General features: G+C 37.4%; 1 protein-coding gene across 1 annotated transcript in view; it reads left to right on the top strand.

The window, feature by feature from the left end:
• Tbck (TBC1 domain containing kinase) overlaps window positions 1-24,908 on the top strand; it is a 131,353-nt gene that overhangs the window by 10,050 nt on the left and 96,395 nt on the right. Inside the window, exons 3-6 of the mRNA XM_051185487.1 lie at window positions 14,182-14,296; window positions 16,741-16,814; window positions 22,100-22,241; window positions 23,800-23,860. Of these exons, the coding sequence (XP_051041444.1) occupies window positions 14,182-14,296; window positions 16,741-16,814; window positions 22,100-22,241; window positions 23,800-23,860 (392 nt within the window). The remainder of the gene's footprint in view (window positions 1-14,181; window positions 14,297-16,740; window positions 16,815-22,099; window positions 22,242-23,799; window positions 23,861-24,908) is intronic.

Below are 24,908 nucleotides of genomic sequence, written 5' to 3'. Positions count from 1 at the left end.
ACTAATCTCATAGGTACAGGAAACATGAATGAAGATAATCTGTAATACTCAGGAACTTACCTAAAAAACTGATTAAAACTTCCTTGAGTAAAGCAGGAACAAATACTTAAACAATATAACTATATACATATACATACATATAAGTCCCTAAAATAGAGGTAGAGTAGAAATGTCAAGACAAGAGGTAGAACTATAAAGGGCAGTATGATAAATATCCCAAATTGTATCAATATACAAAATGTCTTGAATACAAGAAAAGTATACATACATAGAATATGGTAAAAAATAATGTGCATAAAACATCGTAAGTGGAAAGATTTCACACAATATAACAAAATATAAACTTAATTTTACATAGTTTACCACATATAAGAATATATAACAATGTAAGCTGTAAAATACTATCTCATTCTTAACTCAAATTCACCAGAAAATAGGCTAATCTACCTATATCCCATCTAAACCATACCTTTCCCAACCACTCCCTATTACTGTCTAAAAGATAAACCCGAGTGTAAGCATCACCTTCTGCCTTACACTAATTGGCTTCTTGATTTAAGGCAGAAACCATGAATTTAATCTTAACAACATGCTTGAATTTAGAGAAGGAAAGCCAAATCCAAATCCAAAGCCAGCATTGGTTTACATGAATTGGGACTTCAGGAATACTAGATAGTAAAGAGAAATAGATTTCTGTATAGAAATAGTTTACTACAATTAAATATTTTTTTAATCATATATCAGATTCTGCTTCATTAAGTGATTGTTTCTGAAGAGCTGTCTTCTCTTCTGTAGGTACCTACATGTTCAGTGTCTTTTGGCTGTTTGATGATAGGTTTTCTTATGAAACTCTGAGGTTTCTGCAACGACACCCTTTGGGTGTTTTTTCATTGCTGGTTTTTCATTAATAGATACAGGGAAAGTTCCCCTGACCCTATATGGTGTGGAAAATTTTAAGTCTTTTTCATGCCCTGTTACCTGTAGTTCTTTTTCTGATGTATTAGACTGAAGGTCTTTTAAAGCCTGAAATCTATTCACCATTGTTTCTTTGAGTGTCTGAACTTCTTGAATCAAATAACTTTCTAGAGACTTCATTGCATCAGTCAGTTTCTTACTTTCTCCAACTACAAATGATTCCATGTTTTTAATCTTCTCATCCTTAGTTATTATCTGAATGGCATGTAAACTGCCTTCCAGAAACAATGTTCTATCTGTTAGCTTGTCATTATCCTCAGACATGGAAGAGATTCTATCATCTAGTCTTTTTATCTGATGGTCCAGTTTTTTAAACTTATTAGTAGCTTCCTCCGACCAGGAATGAACGAGCTGTTTCTGCTAACGTGTCAATACATTGTATTGTTTTTGTTCTGGTTATTGAGGTATCTGGCATGAAACAAATTCTGTTTTTTACTTGGTCATTTTTATGTTCCACAGTTTGTATTTTACCTGTCAGCTCTCCAACGCCATCTTCTATATTCTGAACCTTTTTTTTTTTTTATACTTTCTATGCTTTGAATTCTATCATTTTCAATGTTTCGGATCCTTGTTTCTATGTTTTGAATTCTATTATTTTTAATGTTTTGAATCCTTGTTTCTATGCTTTGAATTCTATCATTTTTAATGTTTCGAATCCTTGTTACTAAGTCTCCTATGGTTTGTACAAGTTCCTTATTGTTTGTTGTAATCTCAAACCATTTCTTTAAGAATATCATGTTAATGATGAAATCCATTGCTATTACAAAATAAAAGTATATATTGGTCCAGTCATAAGTTTCTTCTGCTAAAATCCCTTTTATATATGAAGTAAAATAATTCCTAAAGTCCTGCATTGTAAAATTATCTGCCATAGTTATGGAACAATTGATCTCAGATATTATGTCAGCTTAAATTACAAAGGATGTTACAATTACCTTTTGATGCTTTTAGTTGTAGATCTCAGCTTGTGGTAGTTACGCCTGGAGGTGTACCACCAAATAGTGCCTAGCCGCCAAGGCCTGTCTGATCCCGGTTCTGCCCGGAAGTGTACCGCCAAATATTGTCCCTGGTCCCTGTAGAATAGCTCTTAACAAACTATGGCAAGTGAAACTTTGTTAAAAGGAGACTTGTGGGATTGTTGGAACACAAGACTAAGGGCGGGAAAACGTGCAAGCAGGGCGGGTGCCGAGCAGCTCTGCGCGAATGCAAAGTGCAGTGCGGAATGGGCAAAAAATGAGAAGCGGTGAGTGCCTTCTCAGGTCTGCTTTGGCTCAGGTCCCAAAGCTGTGGTGAGTCCACCTGGTTAAACCTTGCCTGTTGGGGAAGGTGGGGGAGGGGAGCGGCGTCTGCCGCCTGGGTGAAACCCAGGTCCCGTGAAAATCCTAATCCCACTTCTGACACCAGATATCACGGTTAAATAAGGATCAGAATAAACAAATAGGCCAAATAGATGTTTATTCAGGGAAAAATAACTTACAACCTAGACAGATGAACACCAGGAAATTCCACCCGATGCTCTCCTGTCCGAGTCCTGCCAGCAAGAAAACTTTTCCCGGCTTTCTCTGACCTCCTTCCACAGGTCACTTCCGCCATGGCTCTACTCCCCAATGGGCATGGTCAGTGCCACAGAAGGACTATCTCACTATAGCTCCAAACTATTCTGAGGTCAAGGTCACTACCAAGGTGGTCAACCTGAAGCATCTTTTAGGAACTTGCTTACAGAGTGCTGCAGCAAGATAACAGAAGGGAGAGAGAGAGGTTCTAGGTGCTCAGGGAGAGGTGGCCTGCTCTCTGTTCTGATTGCTGGCAGCCTGGTGCTTAAAAAATAGTGAAAACCTGGGCTGTAGCAACAGCAGCAGTAAACACCTACCGTTGGAGTTTCTGCCTGGCCTCATATGTTGGACTCTGAAGTTCCTCTCACAGAGGGTATTGAAGATCTTGGGCCTAGGTTATAGAGACCCTTGGTGTCTGAGAGAGTCCAGTTACAGGTCTTCAGTGGCTAGTGAGGCTTGGCTGCAATCTGGGGTTAGGTCTACTCCTAACACAGTCCTAGTGACACACCTCTTCCAAGATGGTCACACCCCCTAAAAGCTCTACCAACTGGGAGCCAAGTATTCAAACCACACAGGCTTGTTACAAGGATGATTAAAAACAAGACTTTATTTACACGGGTGTTTAAATACAGTTCTCATGAAGACATTGCAATAAACTTTTCTAAGTTACCTTGTTCATGGTACTTGGTCACAGCAAGAGAAAAAATACTAAGTCAAGGCTATAAGTTAGTATTTTCCATGTAAACTGTGGAATATAGCATTACTTCCTGCCTTCTGGTAAAAGTCAGCCAGCCTCAGTTCCAAGTTGTTCCTGACACATTTAAGTTCATTTTGTTAAGAACTGCTTGGCTTCTGCTTGTTGAGATTACATTTGTCTCTAGTAACAGAAGACATTTCATGTGCTGCCATTTTAATCACTCTGTAGCTTCTTTATGAAATGTGAGATAATATTCTTAAGGCTTGTAAACTAGTTTTCCATGCTCTGAACTCATAAGAAAGAAATCTCTTCGTGGGTTTTATTTGAGAGTTATGTTCACTTGTCTCCTCATATACAACCTGCCACTGTAAGCTGCTACTTGTCTGGTAGTCATTTGTAGTTCACTTTCTACAAGTAATTACATCACTCAGGACATAACTAATTTGATAGATAATGTTGAAGAAAATTTAAATTCAGATAAAATTTATCTGACAGTGAGTAAGGGAATTAAAACTAGATGCTGAGAGATGAGTCTTGTTGTACATTATGGATAAAAAATTTTAAAGCCTTAGATATGATTGGATCTGTGGTCTGTTTCATTTATTATTTGTATGTGATGATCAGGGCAGTTTTTATCATATAGATAGCTGGTTGTTTCGGCTGTAGTAGGAGACTTTATTTGTATTGTTTTGTTGCTTTTATTGTAAAGCAAATGGCCATTTAAGTTATAGGTTTATTTATTTTTTTGGATTTCTATTTTGTTTCATTTACCTATTTTTCCATATATATGATGGCTGTATACTTGCCAGATCCTCCAGCCAGTAGGGCTGGGGAAGGGCTGGTCCAGCCAGTCTCCTCCCAGGGCTGAGCAGGATGGTGGGTGTGGACGACTCAGACCTCCCATGTCTATATACTAGGGAGAAAAATGTGCTGAGCTGAGAGACTGTGGAAGCAGAATCTCCAAGCAGGGACTTACATAGGGTTGAGGTAGGAGGTAGGAACCCTTGGATGGGGTAATGTATATGAGGAGTAAAGGTCAATAATATTCCACCAAGCGAGGCCGGGATGGGGTGGGGTGGGGCAGTCTTATGTCAGGTCTTGCTGAGTCACTCTCACATGGAGATTACAGGCTGAAGACAGGCTGTCAAACTTTAACCAGGCTCAGGAAGTTCCACTAGGCCTCAAGTCCAGGCCTTTTTAGGCCCAACATATACTATGTAGATTACTGTAGCTTCACAGTACATTTTAAAAGCTGCCAATGCAAGTTTCCAATATTGGCATCTTTCAAGATTTCTTTAGCTATAATTGGTTCTTTGAATTATATTTACATAAATTTTATAATAAGCTTTTTAGTTTTCAGAAGTCTCTATTTGATATTATAATTGAGGTTTGTTTATACTGATAGGCCAGTTTGGGCAGAGATGGCATCTTAATGATCTCTAGTCATCCAGTAGACTCTCTAAATTTATAAAGCTTTATTTCTCCTTGCAGTGTTTTGTAGTTTATAATATTATGTTTTTTCCTGTTGCTAAATTCAGTCCTAAATATTTTGTTTTCAATGAGTATGTATGAAATTATTTTATTTTCCTTTTTTTCCACAATAGAAGTGGATTTTTTTCAAGTATGGTTTTCTTTCTTATGACCGTACAGAACTGAATTTAGTGTTAGTTCCAATAGTTCTCTTGCACATTTCCTTAAGAGTTTTTTTTTTTAATGTAGGTGACCATATTATCACTAACTAAAATATGCTTACACTCCTTTATTTAAAAAAAAAAAGTCATTTTAAAAAAATAGTCATTCTGGCTTTTTTTTTTTTTAATCTGTTTCACAAAATTGGACTGTTGCTAGATAACTGAATGCAAACACTGGTAGTCATATTTCCTTGGTTTCAAATATTAAGGAAGAATATTCAGCATGTTACTATTATGTTTGGTATTTGCAATAATGTTCTCATAGATGCCTTTTTATAAGATTAAAATGTTTATAGCAGAATAAAATTTTAGTGTGTCTGTGTCATGATAATAAAATTATTTCAAAGACAAAAATGTCTGACAACATTTTATTTTTTATTCTATGACAAAAATACCCATACTTATTGAATGATGACTTTATTCTCATGGAAGTATGAGAACACTATTTTGCTGATCATTTTACATCAGGAAAACTGAGGAATACAGACATAGTTGTTAATTTATAATGTACTGACTTTAATGGAACAACATAGTGTTACATTGTTTTTACAGACCCCAGGAGTTTACAGGAGGAATGGATCTTGTGCTTTGCTTTACTCTTAAGACAGTGAGGCTTGTGATCTGCCAGGAGACCACTGATCATTGGCTCCTGTTTACTGCATATTCCTCACCTTGTAAACTTGTGCAGTGAAGCGAGCTAGATTTAGAACATTTGGAAGTATAGCAAGTCAATTTTGGAGTCTTCTGTTATCAAACCAAACCATGTTTTACACATGTGTTTTGATCTTAGGAAGTTAATTGTTTGTTGAGAAGAAAACTTTTACCCAGTGATGGGAGATGCAATTATGTATATATGTTTCTCATACTGGTTAATAATAAAGCACTGTTGGCCAATAGGAAAGGAAGATAGAAGGGACTAGGAGACAAGGAGGAAATAGGAAGTAGGGAGGAGGAGTCAAGATGGAGAGTCTGGAGAAAGCAGTATGCCGCCGGCTTCCCAGTAAGAGAAATACATAAATCAACAGATATGGGTTAATAATTAAAGGCAGAGCTAGCCGATAAAAAACAAGTAACCGGGCCAACAGTATTGTATCAAATACAGAGTCTCTGTGTGTTATTTGGGGCTGGCGGCGTGGCGGCGGGACAAGACCGGGCGGCGGTAGGCGGAAAAACCGTACGCGTTACAACCCAGTGTTTAGGTTGGAAAGATGATTTTCCATTTGTATCTCATTGCCAATTGATAGCATTCTAGATTACAATATTCAACTTCAGTTATTTTAAAATAAAAACTGAGTTACTTAATTTAGCATAAAATACATAAGCTCAGAAGCCAAAGAAGTTCTTCAAATTTTGAAACTCTTTCCTCTGGGGTTGTAGAGGTGGCTCAGTGGTTAGAAACAGGTTCTGCTCTTGCAGAGGACAGAAGATCAGTCCCTAGTACCCACATTGGTAGCTTACAACTACCAACAACTCCAGCTCCACAGTCACCATCTTCTGGACACTGTGGACACCAATGGTCACATATCTACATACCCAAGACAGTTACACACACATCACATAACGTTTTAAAAATAAATCTTAAAATAATTTCTTTTAAAATGCTGTTAAATACATGATATTTTCCAATTAAAATTTCCAAATATATTAGCATACCATTGAAAACACCCTGTCCTCTAATACTGAATTTATAAGCTAATAAATATTAAGAGGATTTTTTTAAATCTTAAAAGTATGTGAGAGATTCTTTAAATAGAATTTTATACTATACAATTTTATACAATATTATTTGAGTATTAATCTATCGTGGTTTAATAAGGATCAGGATAAACAATTAGGCCGAACAGATGTTTATTCAGGGAGAAATAACTCATAACATAGACAGGTGAACACCAACAGGTTCCTGCTTCCAAGAATTCCTCCAAAAGTCCTCCTGTCCCCATATGGCTTGCAAGAGATCACCTGCGCCTCTTAGGACTTAGTCCCCAGGTCACTTCCGCCGCTGGCTCCACCCCCAATAGATGTGGTCAATGCCACAGAAGGATACAAAATAAATATCCCACTACATTAGTCAGCAGTATTTTTCTCTCTCCACTTTTTACATCATATAATAGCTAAATATACTTCTTCTGTTTTCTCTTTCGTAACTTTTTACCTTTGGCTGATACCAAGAAAATTTTACCAAAGGTAAATGTATATGGAAAGGATTAGGATTTTTATAAGGTGAAAAAACATGTTGAACTTCTACAGTCTTGAGTTGTTTCCCCCTTGGTTTGCTGACAGTATGTGTGTTTTGGCTTATGCAGTGGCCTTTAGAAATGTCATGGATCACTGATTTTAGGAAATAGCATGTGTGGTTTTAGTTAACACTTCTACATGAGTGAGTTCCAAATCTATTTCAGCAGCCCTGACCTCTGGTTCTTTTCCCTGGCCTCCATTTCTTACACTCGGATAGAATCTCTTCTTGGAAACATTGCAAATACCTGAGGGAACTGGTGGCTTATTTGTCAAGTTAACAGAATCTAAAATCACCTGAGACAAGGGCCTCTGAGAATGTCTGTGTGGGATTATCTTAATTATGCTAATTGATGCAGGAGGACACACTCACTGTGGGTGACACCATTACCTGGGTTTGTGGTCCTGGAGTGCGTAAGAGAGGTGAAAGCAAGCTAAGTTCTAGCATGCATGCATTAATTCTCTGCTCTCTGCTTTAGACTGTGGATATAACATAGCCAGTTCTCAGGCTCTGTCGCTGTGACTTTCCTGTCATGATGGAATAAAGACTGGAATTGGGAGTCAGGTAGACTTTCTCTTTGGAGAATGCTTTGTCAAGAATATTGTATCACAGCATCCGGATAAAATGAAACTAAGGTTCTCTTCAAAAACAATCTAATTTACAATTTACCCAAGTACTACAGGGTTATAGACTAGTCATTATACCACTAACTATTCCTACAGTGTCCAAAAAAAAAAAAAACCAATAGTTATAGCAGCTAATTACCAAGTGTTTAAACCAATAGGTGTCTCCTAATGCAAAATACGTTGATTTCAACTTCAAAAATAAAAGTTTTACTGTTCAGTCTCTTCTGAGACTCCAGCCTGTGGGCTCCATCCAAGACATATTTTTAAGTTACTTCCATAAAATGGCACAGAGTAAACAAACCCATTCCAAGACTGCAGCAGAGCAGGACACCGTGTTACTCTGCAGCTCCCCCTGGCACCAGGGCCCCTTGTGCCGGTCATCAGAGGCCAGTAGACTTGCTTGCTGTCCCTGGTCTTCCCACCAGCAGCAGGCATGCACTTCCTCTAGGATTTGCTTTAACTGGTACCTGGAGCTCTCCTTTGAAGGCGTATCATCTTTAGCATCTTGCTGAGGTCTACATAGCAACACAAGGTTGACCTTCATAGCTTTACATGGTAGTAGCCTTTCAGGGCTGCCCTGTAAGAAATAGGACCCTGCCACACATTACCTGGTATCACCAGCATTTCTTTTGGAACCTTGGAACAAGCCTCCATGACTCCTCTGTTGCGTTCTGTACGCCTATACAAAGTACGGAGTAGGATGGGGGTAAATCCTGCTGCTGCTGCTGCTGCTGCTGCTGCTGCTGCTGCTGCTGCTGCTGCTGCTGCTGCTGCTGCTGCTGCTGCTGCTGCTGCTGCTGCTTAAGATGTAGTCTAGGGGCTGGAGAGGTGGCTCAGTGGTTAAGAGCAGTGTCTGTTCTTCCAGATGTCCTGAGTTCAATTCCCAGCAACCACATGGTGACTCACAACCAGATCTCTATAATGAGATCTGGCGCCCTCTTCTGGCATGTGGGCATAGATGCAGACAGAACATTGTACACAGTAAATAAATCTTAAAAAAAAAAAAAAAAGATGTAGTCTAGCCCCTTAGATCATTGCTGCAATGCCATCTGCATGCCTTCATGGCTGAATCTCAGAAAATATTCCCTAGGCAATTATTTTCTACTAGTTCACCATGAAAAAACACTTGTTTGGGGGCTCTGTTTTATACGCCAGATCTGTACAAGGGTGACATCTTAGTCTCAAGGAACCTTTACAGGTTTCCCCATGCAAAGTGTAAAGAAAGTACATGGGTTCTTATTAATGGAACTGTAACAACTGTAGCTGTGTGTCCATGCTCACCTTGTGTGTGGCTTTAAGTTGGTTCATGTTCCCGTCTACACCAAACTGCACATTTCAGGCGTCATTGGCCCCTCTTTCTGCTTTACTTTCTAAACTTGCTGTGACTGTAAATCTGCCTAAATGCAGTGGATATAGCAACACCACAGCCCGAATGCTGTCTTGTCTTGAAATTTCTTCTTCTAAACAAATAGTCCTGCTGTGGAATATTCCTGTACACTGTGTGAATTATGCTCTGGTTGGTTTAAAAAAGAAGCCTACTGACCAACAGCCAGGCAGGATAATAGGCAGAAAAACCAAACTAAGGAAGGGAAGAAGCATGGCATCAGGGGAGATAGGACAGTCGCCAGAGAGGAGCAAGACACGCTAGCGGATAGTAGGTAAAGTCATGAGCCATATGGCAAAATATAGATTAATAGAAATGGGCTAATTTAAGTGTTAGAGCTAGTTGGTAATAAGCCTGAACTACCAGCTGAGCATTTACACCAACTGTAAGTCTCTGTGTGGTATCTTGGGAACTGGCAGGTGGGACAGAGACATCCAATTAAATAGCCCCTTATATTTTAATCCAGCCACACTCAAATCCTCAACACAGACAAGCATGCGCCCAGATGATTTGCCAGTGTAACATGAATGGCCTCTAGGCTGAATGTGTGTTCTCTTTGAAACTTGATGGGACTCATTTCTGTGAACATTCTGGTCCTTCGCACTCCCATCAGAGTCATCTGTTAAGCTGTCCATCCAGCGTTCTCAGGCTTCTCTAGCATGTAATTCCAAACTTACAAATTCTTTCCACGAACAAATTCGAGAGGCCTGGAAACACACGGCCAGGCTTATCATGGAGACTCCTCTTCTTGGTACTGATGTTCAGTATTAGTTATTTTCTAGTTACCCTAACAGAATGTCTGGCAAATGACTTAAGTGAAAAAAGAGTTTCTTTTGATTGATGAGTCAGGAGGTATAATCCATCACGAGGAGGATTTGTTATTGGGAGCTTTCAAACTGGGAAGTAATGCTGTCAACCTATCTTACTGCCTTGTGTGCCCCATTGACACACAACATTGTTACCATTTGAGGGAACCAATGATCCAAACATATATGTAAGACATCACTGCAAACCATACCACAGAAACTAAAATTTACTGACTTAAACTGATGCTCAATGTTAGTTACTTACAAGATTCTGACTTGAGTTGTGTGATTTGGATAAGGCCTTACACTGTGTGTGTGTTTGTTGGGGGTGAGGGAGTCCATGTGCCAGGGCACACAAGTGAACAGAGTAGTTTGTTAATTATTAGCTATTTTTATGTTACTGTTACAGTATAATTACATTGCTTTAAAAAGTATTTCATTATCATATTAATAAAAACGGGTTTAAAACAAGTAAGGGTAGTACATGCCGTTACTCCCAGCACTCAGGATGCAAAAGCAGATGGATCTCTTGAGTTCAGTATCAGAGTGGTCTACAGAGGACGTTCCAGGACTGCAAGGACCTTATAGTGAGACCCTGTCTCAAAAACAAATAACCTCCCCCCAGAATCCCTCAAAACAAAACAAGTATACCAAGTTCCAAAATTAACATGCACCATTGTCCTCAGTGTTTAACACAGTAATACTTTCTTTCCCTTTGATTTTTTTTTTTGTTTCAAAATAAATTTTAAAAATTAAACCCTAAGTGGATAAAGAAGCAAAAAAGCAAATGTGACTTAGGTTGGTTTAGTTTGGTTCTGTTTGAAGACATGGAGCCCATTAACTGATTCCCTATAGTCTCAAGCAGTAGCCAAGAGATAGCTAACCGAGCTCACAAACTTTAATTTTTAAACATTTATGAATACAATTTATTTAGATACATACCCCTTCATTTTAACGGGACTGTATTTTTGACATATAAACCTAATAACAATTTATTAAAAACACTCAGAAAGTAGACCGAGTTCTGTATTCGGCTGTTTAAAAATTGGTTTAATGAAAACAATCACTTTAAAGATTTGAGTACAACTCCATAAGAAATCGCTATTGAAATCCTATGCAGCTGAGGACCTCTAGTGTTGCTGCTGAATATAGCATTGATTTATGTTAGTGTGTGTGTGTGTGTGTGTGTGTGTGTGTGTGTGTGTGTGTGTGTGTGTGAGAGAGAGAGAGAGAGAGAGAGAGAGAGAGAGAGAGAGACTGTGGTGTGTGAGAGAAGGGGAGGGAGCGGAGAGAGAATAAGAGAAGCTAAAGTTAATTTATAGAGCCAAATGGGTTGCTTAATTTTTCAATTTAAAAGTACTTTCTTATTTTAACTTTTTAATTAAAATGTATTTACATCTCTTTCCCTTTTCCTTTCTTACCTTCAGACCATCTTGTCTTCCCCATTTTGAAATTGACAGCCTCTTTTTAAGTTATTATTTTTACATATAAATATATGGACAATTAATAAATACAGCTGCTGTTTTATTATTATTATTCTGTGTATATGATTTCAGGGTGGACTAAGTTATATTAGATACTAGTAAGGGCAGTCATCTCTGAGAGAGGCTAAATCTTCCTCTCTCGGCAGTCACTCACCTGTCATTCTCTGTCTACGGCTGGGACCCCATGAAATTTCCCCCTTCCTCATTAGCATATCTACTGGTACTGTCAATTTTCAGGTCTTATTCATGCAGCCCATTTGAGTTGGCCTCAAAATCCATCCCCTTCTTTAATAATCATTCCTGGGTCATCTACACTCAGGAGCAGTGCTGTAGCCACGTTCACTGGAGATGAGACTGCCCCAATCCATTGATCGCTGCATTGTATCCAGTTTCTGTAATGGGCTCCATTGTCTGTAGAGAGGAGGTTTCTTGTTTGTTTGTTTTGTTTATGAGGAGTGAGAGCTACATGTATGTCTTGGTATGAGGATAACTTTTAGAGTGTGGTTAAGGAATTGTGCTGGTCTAGTAAAGTGGTGGTGGTAGATTCTCTTCTAGGATCCAGGGTCACTAGGCCTGGGTAGTTGCCTTAGGTTTCAGTACTAGACATTATTCTCCTGTTGAGTGCTTCACTTAGACAGCTGTCGATTACCATCAAGATTTGCGCCTTTACGTATATCTTGCTATTATTAATCATTATGGTCGGGGTGCCACAGCTGGCAGAACTATTAGTTGTGTTCCTCCCTTGGCACCTTACACAGTACTTCCTGGTACTGTGAAAGCTGGACCCTGACAGGGGGGAGACTTTCATGTTAGATCCAGCTCGAATGAACTGAGTCCTATGTTCTAAGTGTGCTGTTTCTTGAGCAATAGGGGTTTACCTTCAGCTACTGAGAGGTATTCCAGGGAAACGATAGCCTATGTTGTTTGGGGAGCTGGACTGCCCTCACCAGCAGCATGGAAGGGTTCTCCTGCCTGTGAAGGTTTGTGAGCCTGTGATTCCTGTCGGGGACATCATGATCTGAAGGGATGTAAGAGAATATTTCAGCTTCTTTATCTCTTTTTCTTTCTTGTTCTTTTACTTTCAGAGAGTCAAGTTTCAGTAATCATTTTTTTAAAAAAAAGTATTCACTTTACTATTTTAAAATACATTTTATTGAGGCTTAATTCTCATATCATAGAATTTAGCCTAAGCTGTTTGATAAACAAAGTGTCATCAACTATAAATAGAGCCATTTCAATACCCTCAAGCTTTCCCTATGCTCCTTTGTACTCCCCAAAGTCCATGGTAACTAATGATCTGTTAATCACTCATTGTCCTATAACCTAAATCTTTTCCAGTGTTTCCTCAATTCTTATCTGGCTTAACAAGTTCATTCTTTTAGTTGCTTGAATAGCACCATTAGCATTTAAGTTAGTAATTGGTGTGTGTACATCATCATTCATTACTTGCTATTTGCTCTTCTTTAATTTTCTCATGTTTCCTATTTAAAAATTCTTAATAATTTTGAAGGCCCTTAATTCTAGCACTCAGGAGGCAGGAGCAGACAGATCTCTGTGAATTGGAGGCCAGCCTGGACTACAAAGTTCCAGGACATCCAGGATAGTAACACACAGAAGCTGTCTCAAATTTTCACTTAATCTTGGTATCTATAGCTTTATGAAAGTTTACTTTTTGTGGTTGCATCCTTACATTAATTTTAAAAATAAAATATGGCTAGAAGAAAACTAATAAAAAGTATTGGTAGTTGGAAGGTTGAACTGAATGATTTCTCTGCACTTTTCTGTACATATTAAAGAAACTCAGGGAAGAGCAATGGGAGAAAGACAGGAAAAATGGTAAAGGAAATGGGCATCTCTGTGACTGGCTTAGAGAGGACAGGCTAAGAACTAACGTGAGTGATACATCACGAATTGCTAGAAGCTGTATTTTGAGTTCATATAAAAATATGTAATGTCTATATAGTTTATAAAATATATTACATTTTCATGGACTTAGTGGTTTTATTTTTATTTTGACAGAATTAGTAGTTTTCATTGATTTGGTCCAGATATTTTAAATATTACTGGTATTTGGTAAAACACCAAACCAGTCAGTGGCAAATAAATCTTTTTCTGCTAGAAATAGTGTATACCACCCAAATTAAAATCTTTCCCTGGGAAAAAATAAAAACAGTTTTTATTGTAGCCCAAACTGTAAGATTCCATAGCTCATCAGTTTTGCTATAATCAGGAAATCCAAAATATATAGAAGTAAATATATATATATGTGTGTGTGTGTGTGTGTGTGTGTGTGTGTGTGTGTGTGTATACATATGTCACATATACATACATAAATATATGTATACACACCACACATTTGGTATTTTGTTTGTTTGGTTTTGGTTTTTCAAGACTGGGTTTCTCTATTTGTTTTTGTTTTGTTTTGCTTTGCTTTGCTTTGCTTTTGAGATGGGGTTTCTCTGTGTATCCCTGGCTGTCCTGAAACTTACTTTGTAGACCAGGCTGGCTGCAAACTCACAGAGATCCGCCTGCCTCTGACTCCCAAGGGCTGGGATTAAAGGTGTGCACCACCTCCAAGCAAACATATTTTGAAGATATGCATGTTCTACTTTCTCTGGATGGAAGAGGTGCAACAAAGAATTACTGAATGCTTTTATTTTGTCTCAATTTTCTCCTTAAAACAGACTGTATTTTCCCTGTAATTGATCTCTGACTCTTTGTTTGCTTTGTAGTTATACAAAGGTTCTGTGCATAGCATTTGAGGTACTTCAGGGCTTACAGTACTTGAACAAGCATGGCATAGTACACCGGGCACTGTCTCCTCACAACATCCTGTTGGATCGAAAGGTAATTTTCAACTAATAACAGATATTTTTATGTTGCTTGAGAATGAAAGCTACTGAAATCCTCCATTAATCAGAGGAATACAGACTAATGTTTTCAGAATATTTGTAATGACTGCATGAAAATGATGTATTTGTGGCAGACAAACAAAACACTTTTAAAATTATATTGATGGATTATTCTCTACTACACCCAGCTCATTTCCTAGCTTACTGTTTTGTTTTGTTTCTCCAAAGTGCTATGTCTTACATGAATTGTGATATCCCATACCTGACAGAAACCACTAAGGATATATCTCATGGCTTCCCAGGGTGTCCCTGCTCTTCAGTTACTTACATCCTAAGATCACAGTGCTGGCCATTCATGGGGAATGCTGTTATCACCTACACAGATGTATCATCTTACCTCATGGCCTTTCCTTACTCTGTTTCATAGATCTTATTTGCTGTCTACTCATACCTAGCCCCCTTTTCTGAAGGATTACTTCTTCTCTTTTTACAAATCTTACAGAAGATTAATAATGTAGTAACCCCCTCTCCCCCTACGCTAATGGGTAGCCAAGTGGCATATTTTCGTGGGTAATTATAATTTATTTTTCCCATAAGTGTAAAAAGAGCTTCTGGGAAACTTGGGGGACAGTTGTTCCTATATAATTATTCCCTGAGTCTTAAAGTTTCATATGGCTAACCTGTGGGATTAAAAATCATGAAGGAAAAAGCAGCACTCATTAATCTCTTGTTCATAGCAGTGACATATCATTACCATAACCAAGCATGGTCATTTTAAAGCACAGTTTGTAATATTAAGCAGTTTTTGTTGTTGTTGTTTTTGTTTTTTTTTTTGTTTTTTTTTTTTTAATGGTTTCTCTGTGTAGCTTTGGAGCCTGTCCTGGAACTCTCTGTAGCCCAGGCTGGCCTCAAACTCACATCTGCCTCTGCCTCCCAAGTGCTGGGATTAAAGGTGTGTGCACCAATGCCAGGCGATGTTGAACAATTCTTGAGTGGACAAACCATGTCTAAAATCAACTTCACAAAAAAGAAATCCATGTCTAAAAAGGAACATTTTAAGAGACATAAAAATTATGCTTGCCTTTTATTGAGCTCGCATTAGTGACTATTATTGTTATTCTTAAACAACAGAAAGATACTTAGGAATCTAAGAAATGTATCAAAATCTTGATTTTTTTTTTTTAACTGTGAATTTTTCACGGGAAGAATAACCATTTCACAACAAATGTCTTTTCAAGCAAAAGAAAGAAAAAGAAAAGAGAAAAAGTCTTGGTGCCTTGATAATGTGAATAACAAAAATGGCAAAGACAATTTTGATTTGTTATTATAAAAAGACTTTAATTTTACTTTTATGCATACTGGTGTTTTGCCTGCATGTGTGTCTGTGTACCGTGCACAGGCCTCATGCTCACAGAGACAAAAAGAAGGCATCAGGCCTTGTGGAACTCAAATTATAGATGTGCTGTCATGGGAGTGCTGGTAACTGGATCCTCTGTAAGAAGAACAAGTGCTTTTCAGCCCTGAGTCACCTCTAGACATTTTGATATATCTTACTATATATGTATACATGTACCCACAAGCATTCATGCACGTGTAATGAGAGTAAAGCATACTAAATTTTGACAGATGATTCTGCCTGGAGTTATGGTGTTTTATGAAATCTTAAATAGTAGTATGTTGGTAAAATATTATATGTATGTGGCTGGAGAGATGGCTTGGTGGTTAAGAACACTGCTCCTTGTCCACAGGATGAGTTCAGTTCCCTCAGCCAGCATCAGGCAGCTCACATGACTCCCTCTAACTATAGTTCCAAGGAATCTGATGCCTTCTTCTGTGTGTGTGTGTGTGTGTGTGTGTGTGTGTGTGTGTGTGTGTGTATGTGTGTGTAAAAGTAAATCTTTAAAAATATTATATTGAATTACATAACATTTATTGATAGATTTCAAACTAGGACAAATGGCTAAGGGGCCTGTTTAATATATCAAAGTACACTGGCCATCAGGGTCTCCCTTTATCCCTCAGTCCCTACCTGTTACAGGGCCTCCTGGCTGGCATACCCAGACCTGTACCCTAAACTTCTCCAACCCAGCGGCTGGGCTGCCCTTCCCCCTGCTGTCCTTCCTGATATAATTAAGATTTTGGTTACCTGTCTTCATCTCCTCCAGGCCTCCTGGCTGCTGCACCTTCTTCCCCCCACCTTCCCCACTATATGGCCCAGCTCAGTCTGGTCATGTCCACTCTGGATTCGCCCAGACGTCTCTGCCTCTGACCATGCTCTCCTTTTTATTTGCAATAGACCTTCTCCTCTACCATACCTAGAACCAGTCATGCCGTTTCCGTTTTATTCTTTTTCTCATTCATTTATAAAACATATATTGATAATTTTCATTGGCCATTGTTTTAAGATGCTTAATAGTGATTTCGCCTTTCTCATTGTAGGGTCATGTTAAACTGGCTAAGTTTGGACTTTATCACATGACAGCTCATGGTGATGATGTCGATTTCCCAATAGGGTAAGAGTTGTTTTCTCTATTTTGAATTCTATCTTAACCTTGATGAACTTTGATAATCTATATTTGGTTAGTGATTTTTGACATGAAGACAGCTTTCTTGATTTAAACATCTTCATTTTCTATATACTTCATTGACAAGTAGACAGTGAGTATTTTCCCAGTATCACAAAGATTCCTGAATTGATTTTTGAACAGAACAGATACAAAGTCACAAAGCATTGGCTGTGTTTACATTATGATATTCCTTAATTAATTGCATTTAACTATAATTAAGTAGCTTAAAATAAGAAATATGACCAGACTCTTAATTATACTGTGTGTTCATTTATAAACTAGAAAATATCATTTGTTGTACTTTTAATATTTTGTTTGTTTTGTTCCTTATTCTCTAAAATAGAATTGTATTTTTAAATTCAAGTTGATTCACTGTGGATATTGGAGGTAATAGGACAAATTCTATATGGAGAAGTGTAGTAAAGAAATTTATGTATTTAGTTGCCTCTAGTGTGAAATTCATATCTACATTGCCTTCCAAGAAATGAATGGAACTTTATTTCATGCTATATTTAAATAGGTTTCTGATAGAGATTGCTATATTATTGTGTGGTTTCTCTGAACCATTTCATAATGTAATTATTTTCCTTAAGTTTACATTATTTTCGACAAAAGTAAGAAAAATAATTAGTGAATGTTCTTCAGCTTCTAATAACATTTTAGTGTATTTAGATTGTCTCTCATTTTCTGCGATTGAATTTGTGCATGTCTGATATTTTTGTGGCTGTCTAAGAGTAGACATTGACTTTTTATTCCTAAAACTTAAGCTTATATTTTATAGTAGGGACTTTTCCTATATAAGTTCAAAATATTGATAAAAGCGAGCATACCAAATTTATCTAACCTAGAAATCTTCATCATATTTATTCAGCTATGGTGTGGCTGTTTTTTTGTTTTTGGATTTTTGAGACAAGGTTTCTCCGTGGCTTTGGAGCCTGTTCTGGAACTAGCCTTGTAGACTAGGCTGGTCTCGAAATCACAGAGATCCTCCTGCCTCTGCCTCGGAAGTGCTGGGATTAAAGGCATGCACCACTACTGCCCAGCAGTGTGGCTGTTTTTAGTAGCATGCATTTATGTTTGTTCCTTGGGCTCTCAAAAATTAGTTCTACCACATAGTACCCAGGAGTCATGATAGACAGTCATGGGGAAGACGTTCAAGGTAGAATATTGCTTAAATTTTTTGATGTTTTAAAGATTTCCCCCTTTTCTAAAACATATATTGTAGATTTCTTTTCTCTTTTTCTTTTCTTTTTCTTTTCTTTTTTTTTTTTTTTTTTTTTTTTTTTTTTTTCTATTGGCTTTTTCAGACAGGATCTTATTTCTACATAGCCCTGGCTGTCCTAGAACTCATTGTGTAGACCAAGCTGGTCTCCAATTCACATAGATCCACCTGCTTCTGCTTCCACAGAGGTGGGATTAAAGGTGTATTCCACTATGCCTGACCCATAGGTTTCTTTTTGTTTGTTTGTTTGTTTGTTTTGTCCGTTTGTACCATTGTCCGAAGCTGGCCCAGAACTACTGTATAGTCCAGGCTATTGAGACTTAGTAATGAAACATTTATTGAGCTCTTTCTGCTCTGCCTGTTTTATGCACAAAGCTAATATTAATTCTTGACCTCAAGCAACTCATTCTTCAATGGATGAATTTTCTGTACTGACAGCTTTTTAAAATTAATATGTACAAATTCATAGTCTTAACATTTCACCTAAGTTCAATGGTAGGGCACAGTTTTATTCATAAAGATAAAAATGTTATAACAATAGTTAACAAGTTCTTGTGGAAGAAAACATCCCTTTTTATTATAAGGTCTTGGTTAAGTTCATGCTTCTTCCTATGTGATTGTTACCATTTGCTGTAAAGAGTTATGGTAGACATGACTACTATTACATCTGCATTTGTCTAAATCAATTTCTATGAAAGAAAACTAAAATCAACACAAAAGTTACTTTAAGTTTCTGACTTATACTTAAGATTACATTAGGTTCTGTTGATAAATAGAAGAGAGTTTTTTAACGCATATCTCCTTTTGTAGACATGAGCTTATGTTAGCATTCAGTACAACTTGCTTTGAAGTCTGAGTTTCAAAGGATCTTACTGGAAGGTATAAAACACAAAGCGTGAAACGCTAGCCAGGAAAAATAAAATAAGGGATCAAACAGTAAGGCCAGAAAGAGCCTTTACATCAGAGGGGGCTCTGAGCTGATTCCAGTGACAGATATTAAAGAATGTAAGTGTTACCATCTGCTTCAAAATATTGGAAAGAATTAGAAATTGGGCATTCATTTTGATTGGACAGTAGCTTAATGCCCTGTTCAAACTTCGGATGATGAAAGCCACTTGCATTTACCTTACCAGCCACGTTCAAAGCAAAGTTCTGGTAATTTTTCTTGAGTGTTAGAGAAACTTAAGAGAAAGTTGCTGGAAGATGATGCCCTCCATTAAAGAGCAATTTAAGTTTTTTTTTTTTATGAATTTCTGTCTGGTTAATTTTTAGTACAGGATTACTTCTGTGCTTCTGTCCAAAGTTTTGTCATACTAATTTAATTATGGATTTGCTTAGCTTTTTACTAACTGTACTATGATTTTGAATTAATATGTTGGAAGTCAGAAGTAGAAATGAATAATTTACCTTTTAGATATAGCATGAGGTTGACAATAATAAAAGTACATTGACTTTGTATCATGTGTTTTTACAGAGCAACTTTATTAATATTTACAACAGTTTTGTGTGGTGGGCATTATCATTCCTTTCTACAGGAGAAGAAAGCCAAGTCAGATTTTACTGAAATTAAAGCACTGGTTTTGTTGGGGTTAAAGTTCAGGGGCAGAACAATCACAGAGCGTGCACACATCTCTGGTGCCTCCAAACAAAACAGCACGGTTCAAAGAGACCATTACATCTGGGGCTCTTTCATTAGACCTCAGCTACTTCGACAGACTCCACACATTTAGTTAGAAAAGCAGTGTTGTGGTTATTATTATTATTAATTATTATCACTTGTGGGTAAAATATCACCTACAAGTTTATATATAAGAGGAATAAATAAGTAAATTAAAAGAGTATTCGTCATTCTGTTGAATGATTTAGCAATTTAATGAACTAGTTTTATTTGTTATATATCCAGATTTGAATGAGTTATATTTTGCATATAAATGTATATGTCATCTGGTAATGATAGTATGAGGATGGGATGTCACATATAGTTGGACATGTTTTGCCTACAGTTATTGTTGTAAAATAATGTAAATGAAATGAATACTCCAGATTATGGTGCTCATGACTAAATTTGAGAAACACACACGCAAACACACATATACACACGCTACTAAAGTGAAAAACGCCTACAGTCTGTCCTGATAATTCAACTCTTGATTCATAGTATCAATACTGAAATGTTTATAATGTTGAATTTTGGTTTTGCTTGGATATGATTATAATTATGCCCTGATTCTTCCCCCATGGAATAAGAAATATATATAACTTAATTATTATTTTATAGAAACCCAGAGTGAGAGACTTTGAATTTTAAAATGATGTTGGATTTTTAAGAGAGTGAACTTTTAAAGACCTTTAATTTTTATTTTTGAGATTATATGTTTACAATATTTTCCCTTCCCTTTTCTCCCTCCAAACTTTCTCATGTACTACCAACCCATGTTTTCAAAATCACAGCCTCTTGTTCTTTAATTTTTGCTACATATGTATGTGTTTTTGTGTTTGTGTATGTATCAGTTCCTAAATGCATAAATATAGCCTGATCAGTCTGTATCCTCTACACATGAAGTTTCACCAACAGGGCTGTCTCAAGATGGCTTGAACAAGGATAATGCCAATAGACATGCTGTCAGGGAAGGAGGAAAACTCATGAGGTCTGAACCCTAAACACAGAACTATAAACAGCTAAGAAATGCTGGAAGCAGGCTTAGTCTTCCCCAGAGAAGAGAGCACCAATTGGTTATCCAGCACTAAGTGCACATCCCTGAAAATATGTACATACAAGTGTTTGGAATGTTTTAAAGACTATGGATCGTTTAAAATTATACTGTTTTTATATTGCATTATTAAAATGAGATCTTGGGGATACACAAGAAAGGAAAGGTTATAGCTTAGTAATGATATTTTTATGTGTCAAGTTGACAAGGGGTCATTTGTACTTTTATCAACTTGACACAAGCTAGAGACGTCTGAGAAAAGGAAACCTTAATTGAAGATTGCCTGTAGGCAATTCTGTAGGTCACTTTCTCAACAAGTGGTGTGGGAAGGCCCAGCTCATTATGGGTAGCACCACTCCTGAGCCTTTGCTGTAACTTAAGGAAAGCAACACAAAAGAGAAAGACACCATGCAACGGGGTTCAAGCAGAGGGTTTTGTTTTTGTTTTTTAATAGAGAAAGGGATCATAAAAAGGGGGAAGGGAATGAGGGAGACAGGCCTCCAGGGGTGGGAGTAGCAGGAGAAAGGAAAGGGGGGGAGAGAGAAAAAGGAGGGGGAAGAGACAGAGAAAGGGAGAGAGAAAAAGAGGGATGGGACGTGGCCAGGACCCTTTTAAAAGGGAATGTGGTGAATTGCACAGGTGTTGCTCTTAGTGGCTGCAGCTGAGGGCGTATCCTGTCAGAACCCCAAGACAGACCAGTACAGATGCCTGAACACTATCAGTCTTGCTATAGAAAAGCAAGCTGAGCAAACCAGAAGGCAGCTTTACTCCATGAACTCCACTTCAGTTCATGCTTGAACAACTTCTCTGGCTCCCTCACTGCTGGAGTATAATAGTAAAATGCATGAACCTTTTCCTGCCAGAGTTGCTTTCAGTAGTGTTTTATCCTAGCAACAGCAAAGCAAATTAAGACACTGCTGAAAATAATACCTATTTCAAGGGTCAAACGATGAAACAATCCACCATTAAAAGAAGGTCAATAGTAGGAGGAAGGAAAGCACTTGAAATTCTAGAGACTTACTGTAATGGCAATATGATATACTTACAGAGAAGAGCAAGAAAACAAACTAATGTCACAGAGATGTATGTTTTTTAAAATAATTTAGGACTCTTGCATGTTTCAATTCCTAGACATAAAGACATATATTTCTATAATTTGTTCAAGATCCTTTCTAGTAATCCCTGGATTTAATTGAGTGGGGTCTTTACATCTTATGCACTAAATGTAAGAATGTGTTACTGTTCCTATCACCATGGTCACTCATCATAATTATTTGTTATTTTCACGTGTGTTACAGATATCCCTCATATCTGGCACCTGAGGTAATTGCACAAGGAATTTGCAAAACTACTGATCACGTGCCAAGTGAAAAGCCATTGCCTTCCAGCCCCAAATCAGATGTATGGTCTCTTGGGATAATTTTATTTGAGCTTTGTGTGGTATGTATAAAGAAATATTAAACTGATAAAAGAAATTCATTGGAATTTACTTAAGAGAGAAAGTTTATATAATGAATTATTTTTCTGTACAAAATGACTAGATATAAATGGAAAAGCCTTATTTCTCAATTTGACTTTATTTCTATTTGATCAGATAGATAATAGATAGATAGATAGATAGATAGATAGATAGATAGATAGATAGATAGATAGATTGGATGTATAAGTATTCCTATGTGATTATTATGTGTGCCTGGTGCCCAGAGAGGCCAGAAGGGTGCATTAAATCCTCTGAAACTGGAGCTATAGTTGGCGGTCAGCTTCCATGTGAGTGCTAGGAACCAAACCTGGGTCCTCTACAAGAGCATCAGTGAGTTTCACTGTTAAACCATCTCTCCAGTTTCCCATTCCAGATCCTTTCTTAATTTTTATCTCAATATTTTCAGACTTTTACTAATTGTATAAACTAAGTAACTGGTTGCAGGCCTTTGAGGGAATCTTCCCTCTGGGGTCTCCCACCCCACCCCTGCCCTGCATTGCTTCCTGGCTGCCATGAGGTAAGAGCATCCTCCTCTATTGCATGCTCCTGCTGCCATGATATTTTGTCTTACCTCAGGCCCAAAGCCTTGGGACAAGCCAAGCAACAACTGAAATCTCAGAAACTGACCAAAACTAAATCTTCTCTACTTCCATATTGCTGTCACAGATACTTTGTCATAGCACTGAGAAACTCATAAAACACCCATCTGTTTTGTTTCTGTCACCTAAGGGATTTCCCAGATATTTTGAAAATAATAGGTAACTCATTTATTTATCCTTATCATTGCTAAGAACTAGTTTGACTTTATTTTCATTTTGTATATTTGAGATCTAATTAGATAGAAATAAGAAAATCTGCAACTCTGGGTTAAGTCATAGCTGTGTGGTGTGATGTTAGTTTGTTTTGTTTTTTTTTTAAAAAAAAAGGGGGGTTTCATGGTATTTCAGATTGGCTTCAAACATTTTTCATGACTGAAGCTGATCTTGAATTCCAAACACTTTTTTTTTTTCTCTTCCAGGTGCTAGAATTATAGTTACATGCCACTACTCACAATTAAAATTCCAACCTTCCTTCTGGAGAGATGGCTCAGTGGTTAAGAGCACAGGCTGCTCTTTCAGAGGTCCTAAGTTCAATTCCCAGCAACCACATGATGGCTCATATTCTATTACAGATGGTTGTGAGCCCTCCCTTTCTGTTACTGATTCTGTTCTTACACTGGCATTTAAGGCATCTGGAATTGGGATGATGATAGGTCTAGGTATTGATTAATGTTTGTCTTTGTTGGATGGCTGTGTTGTCCTTTGGTTTCTGTTTCTTCTCTGTTCTTCTTGCCTAAGTAGCCAAAGGTTCTTGTGACTGGTGAGTCTGCAGGTCCAGTAGGGTGTCTCTCTTCTCTGGGATTTAGGGGACCTTGGGTCTGACCTCCAGTAAAACCGAAGTCTTTGGTTATGGTACAAAAAGATACCTGGGGAGAGAAAATTCTAAATATTAATAAGAATTTATTTTCCTGTTATTTAGGGAAGAAAATTGTTTCAGAGCTTGGATATTTCTGAAAGACTAAAATTTTTACTTACTTTGGGTAAGTTTCATGCATTTGATTATCTTTCAACTGTAATATAATCTCTAAAAACAGCTTTTATCTGTGTTGAAGTACTCTCCTAGAACAGTGAAATGTCTGTCTTCAGGTTGATGATGAGGTGAGCATCACAAGGCATCATTAAAAGTGTTTTGTTTTTTTTTTTAAATGGGTAGCAGTTTTTTTATTCATAAAGGGACTTGAACTTGCATAAAAAGAAATCTTAGTTTCATGATTTAGCCAAGTAAATTATTCTGTGTAATCAAACTAATAGGATTTAAAATTGTATTTCCAACATAATAATATATAAATTTTGAGCTACCTTCCTATGTGACTAGTTGTATATGAATAACAATTTTGGAAAAATGCACTTTTTTCTTTATAATTGGCTTATGTATATTACATTTGAAATTTATAAAAACAAATATGTAATCCAATTTAGAGTGAAATAAGTTAAATGTGTGGTAATAAGAGAAAACCTGATAGTCAATTTCATGTAAAGCAATGACACTTCAACAACAGCAATAGAGTTCACAAATAATAAAACTTGTGGAAAGAGCTAAGTACGGATTTTAACTAAATTGCATGAAATTTTATCTGATTCATGGATTCTGTTATTTGAAATGTTTTTGCTCTTTTACTCTTTTGGCGGGTCTACCTTCCAGCTCCCAAATAAATTACACACAGAATCTTATCATTACTTATAAATACCTGGCCTTCTCTGGGTCTGTTTCTAGCAAGGTTTTATCATAAATTGACCCATCTACATTTTTTTTCTCCCTGGGCTTTTATCTTTCTTACTTCTGTATGTTGTTTGCCTTTTACCCCATGGCTGGATGGCTGGGTGGCTGGCCGGCTGGCCCCTGACCACCTCCTCTCCTTGCTCCTGTCTCCCTTATTTCTTCTCTTATTTACACTCTGCCTGCCAGCCCCGCCTATTGTGGCTCCTGCCTCTCTATTGGCTGTTCAGGACCATCAGGTGTTTTAGACACTCACAGTTTCACAGAGTTAAACAAATGCGGTATAAATTACAGTCACACACCTTGAAGTA

The sequence above is a fragment of the Phodopus roborovskii genome, unplaced genomic scaffold, assembly GCF_943737965.1.
Source record: "Phodopus roborovskii unplaced genomic scaffold, PHOROB, whole genome shotgun sequence".
Classification (NCBI taxonomy): domain Eukaryota; kingdom Metazoa; phylum Chordata; class Mammalia; order Rodentia; family Cricetidae; genus Phodopus; species Phodopus roborovskii.
The sequence above is the reverse complement of the archived record's forward strand: the minus strand, read 5'-3'. Positions and strand labels throughout refer to the sequence as shown.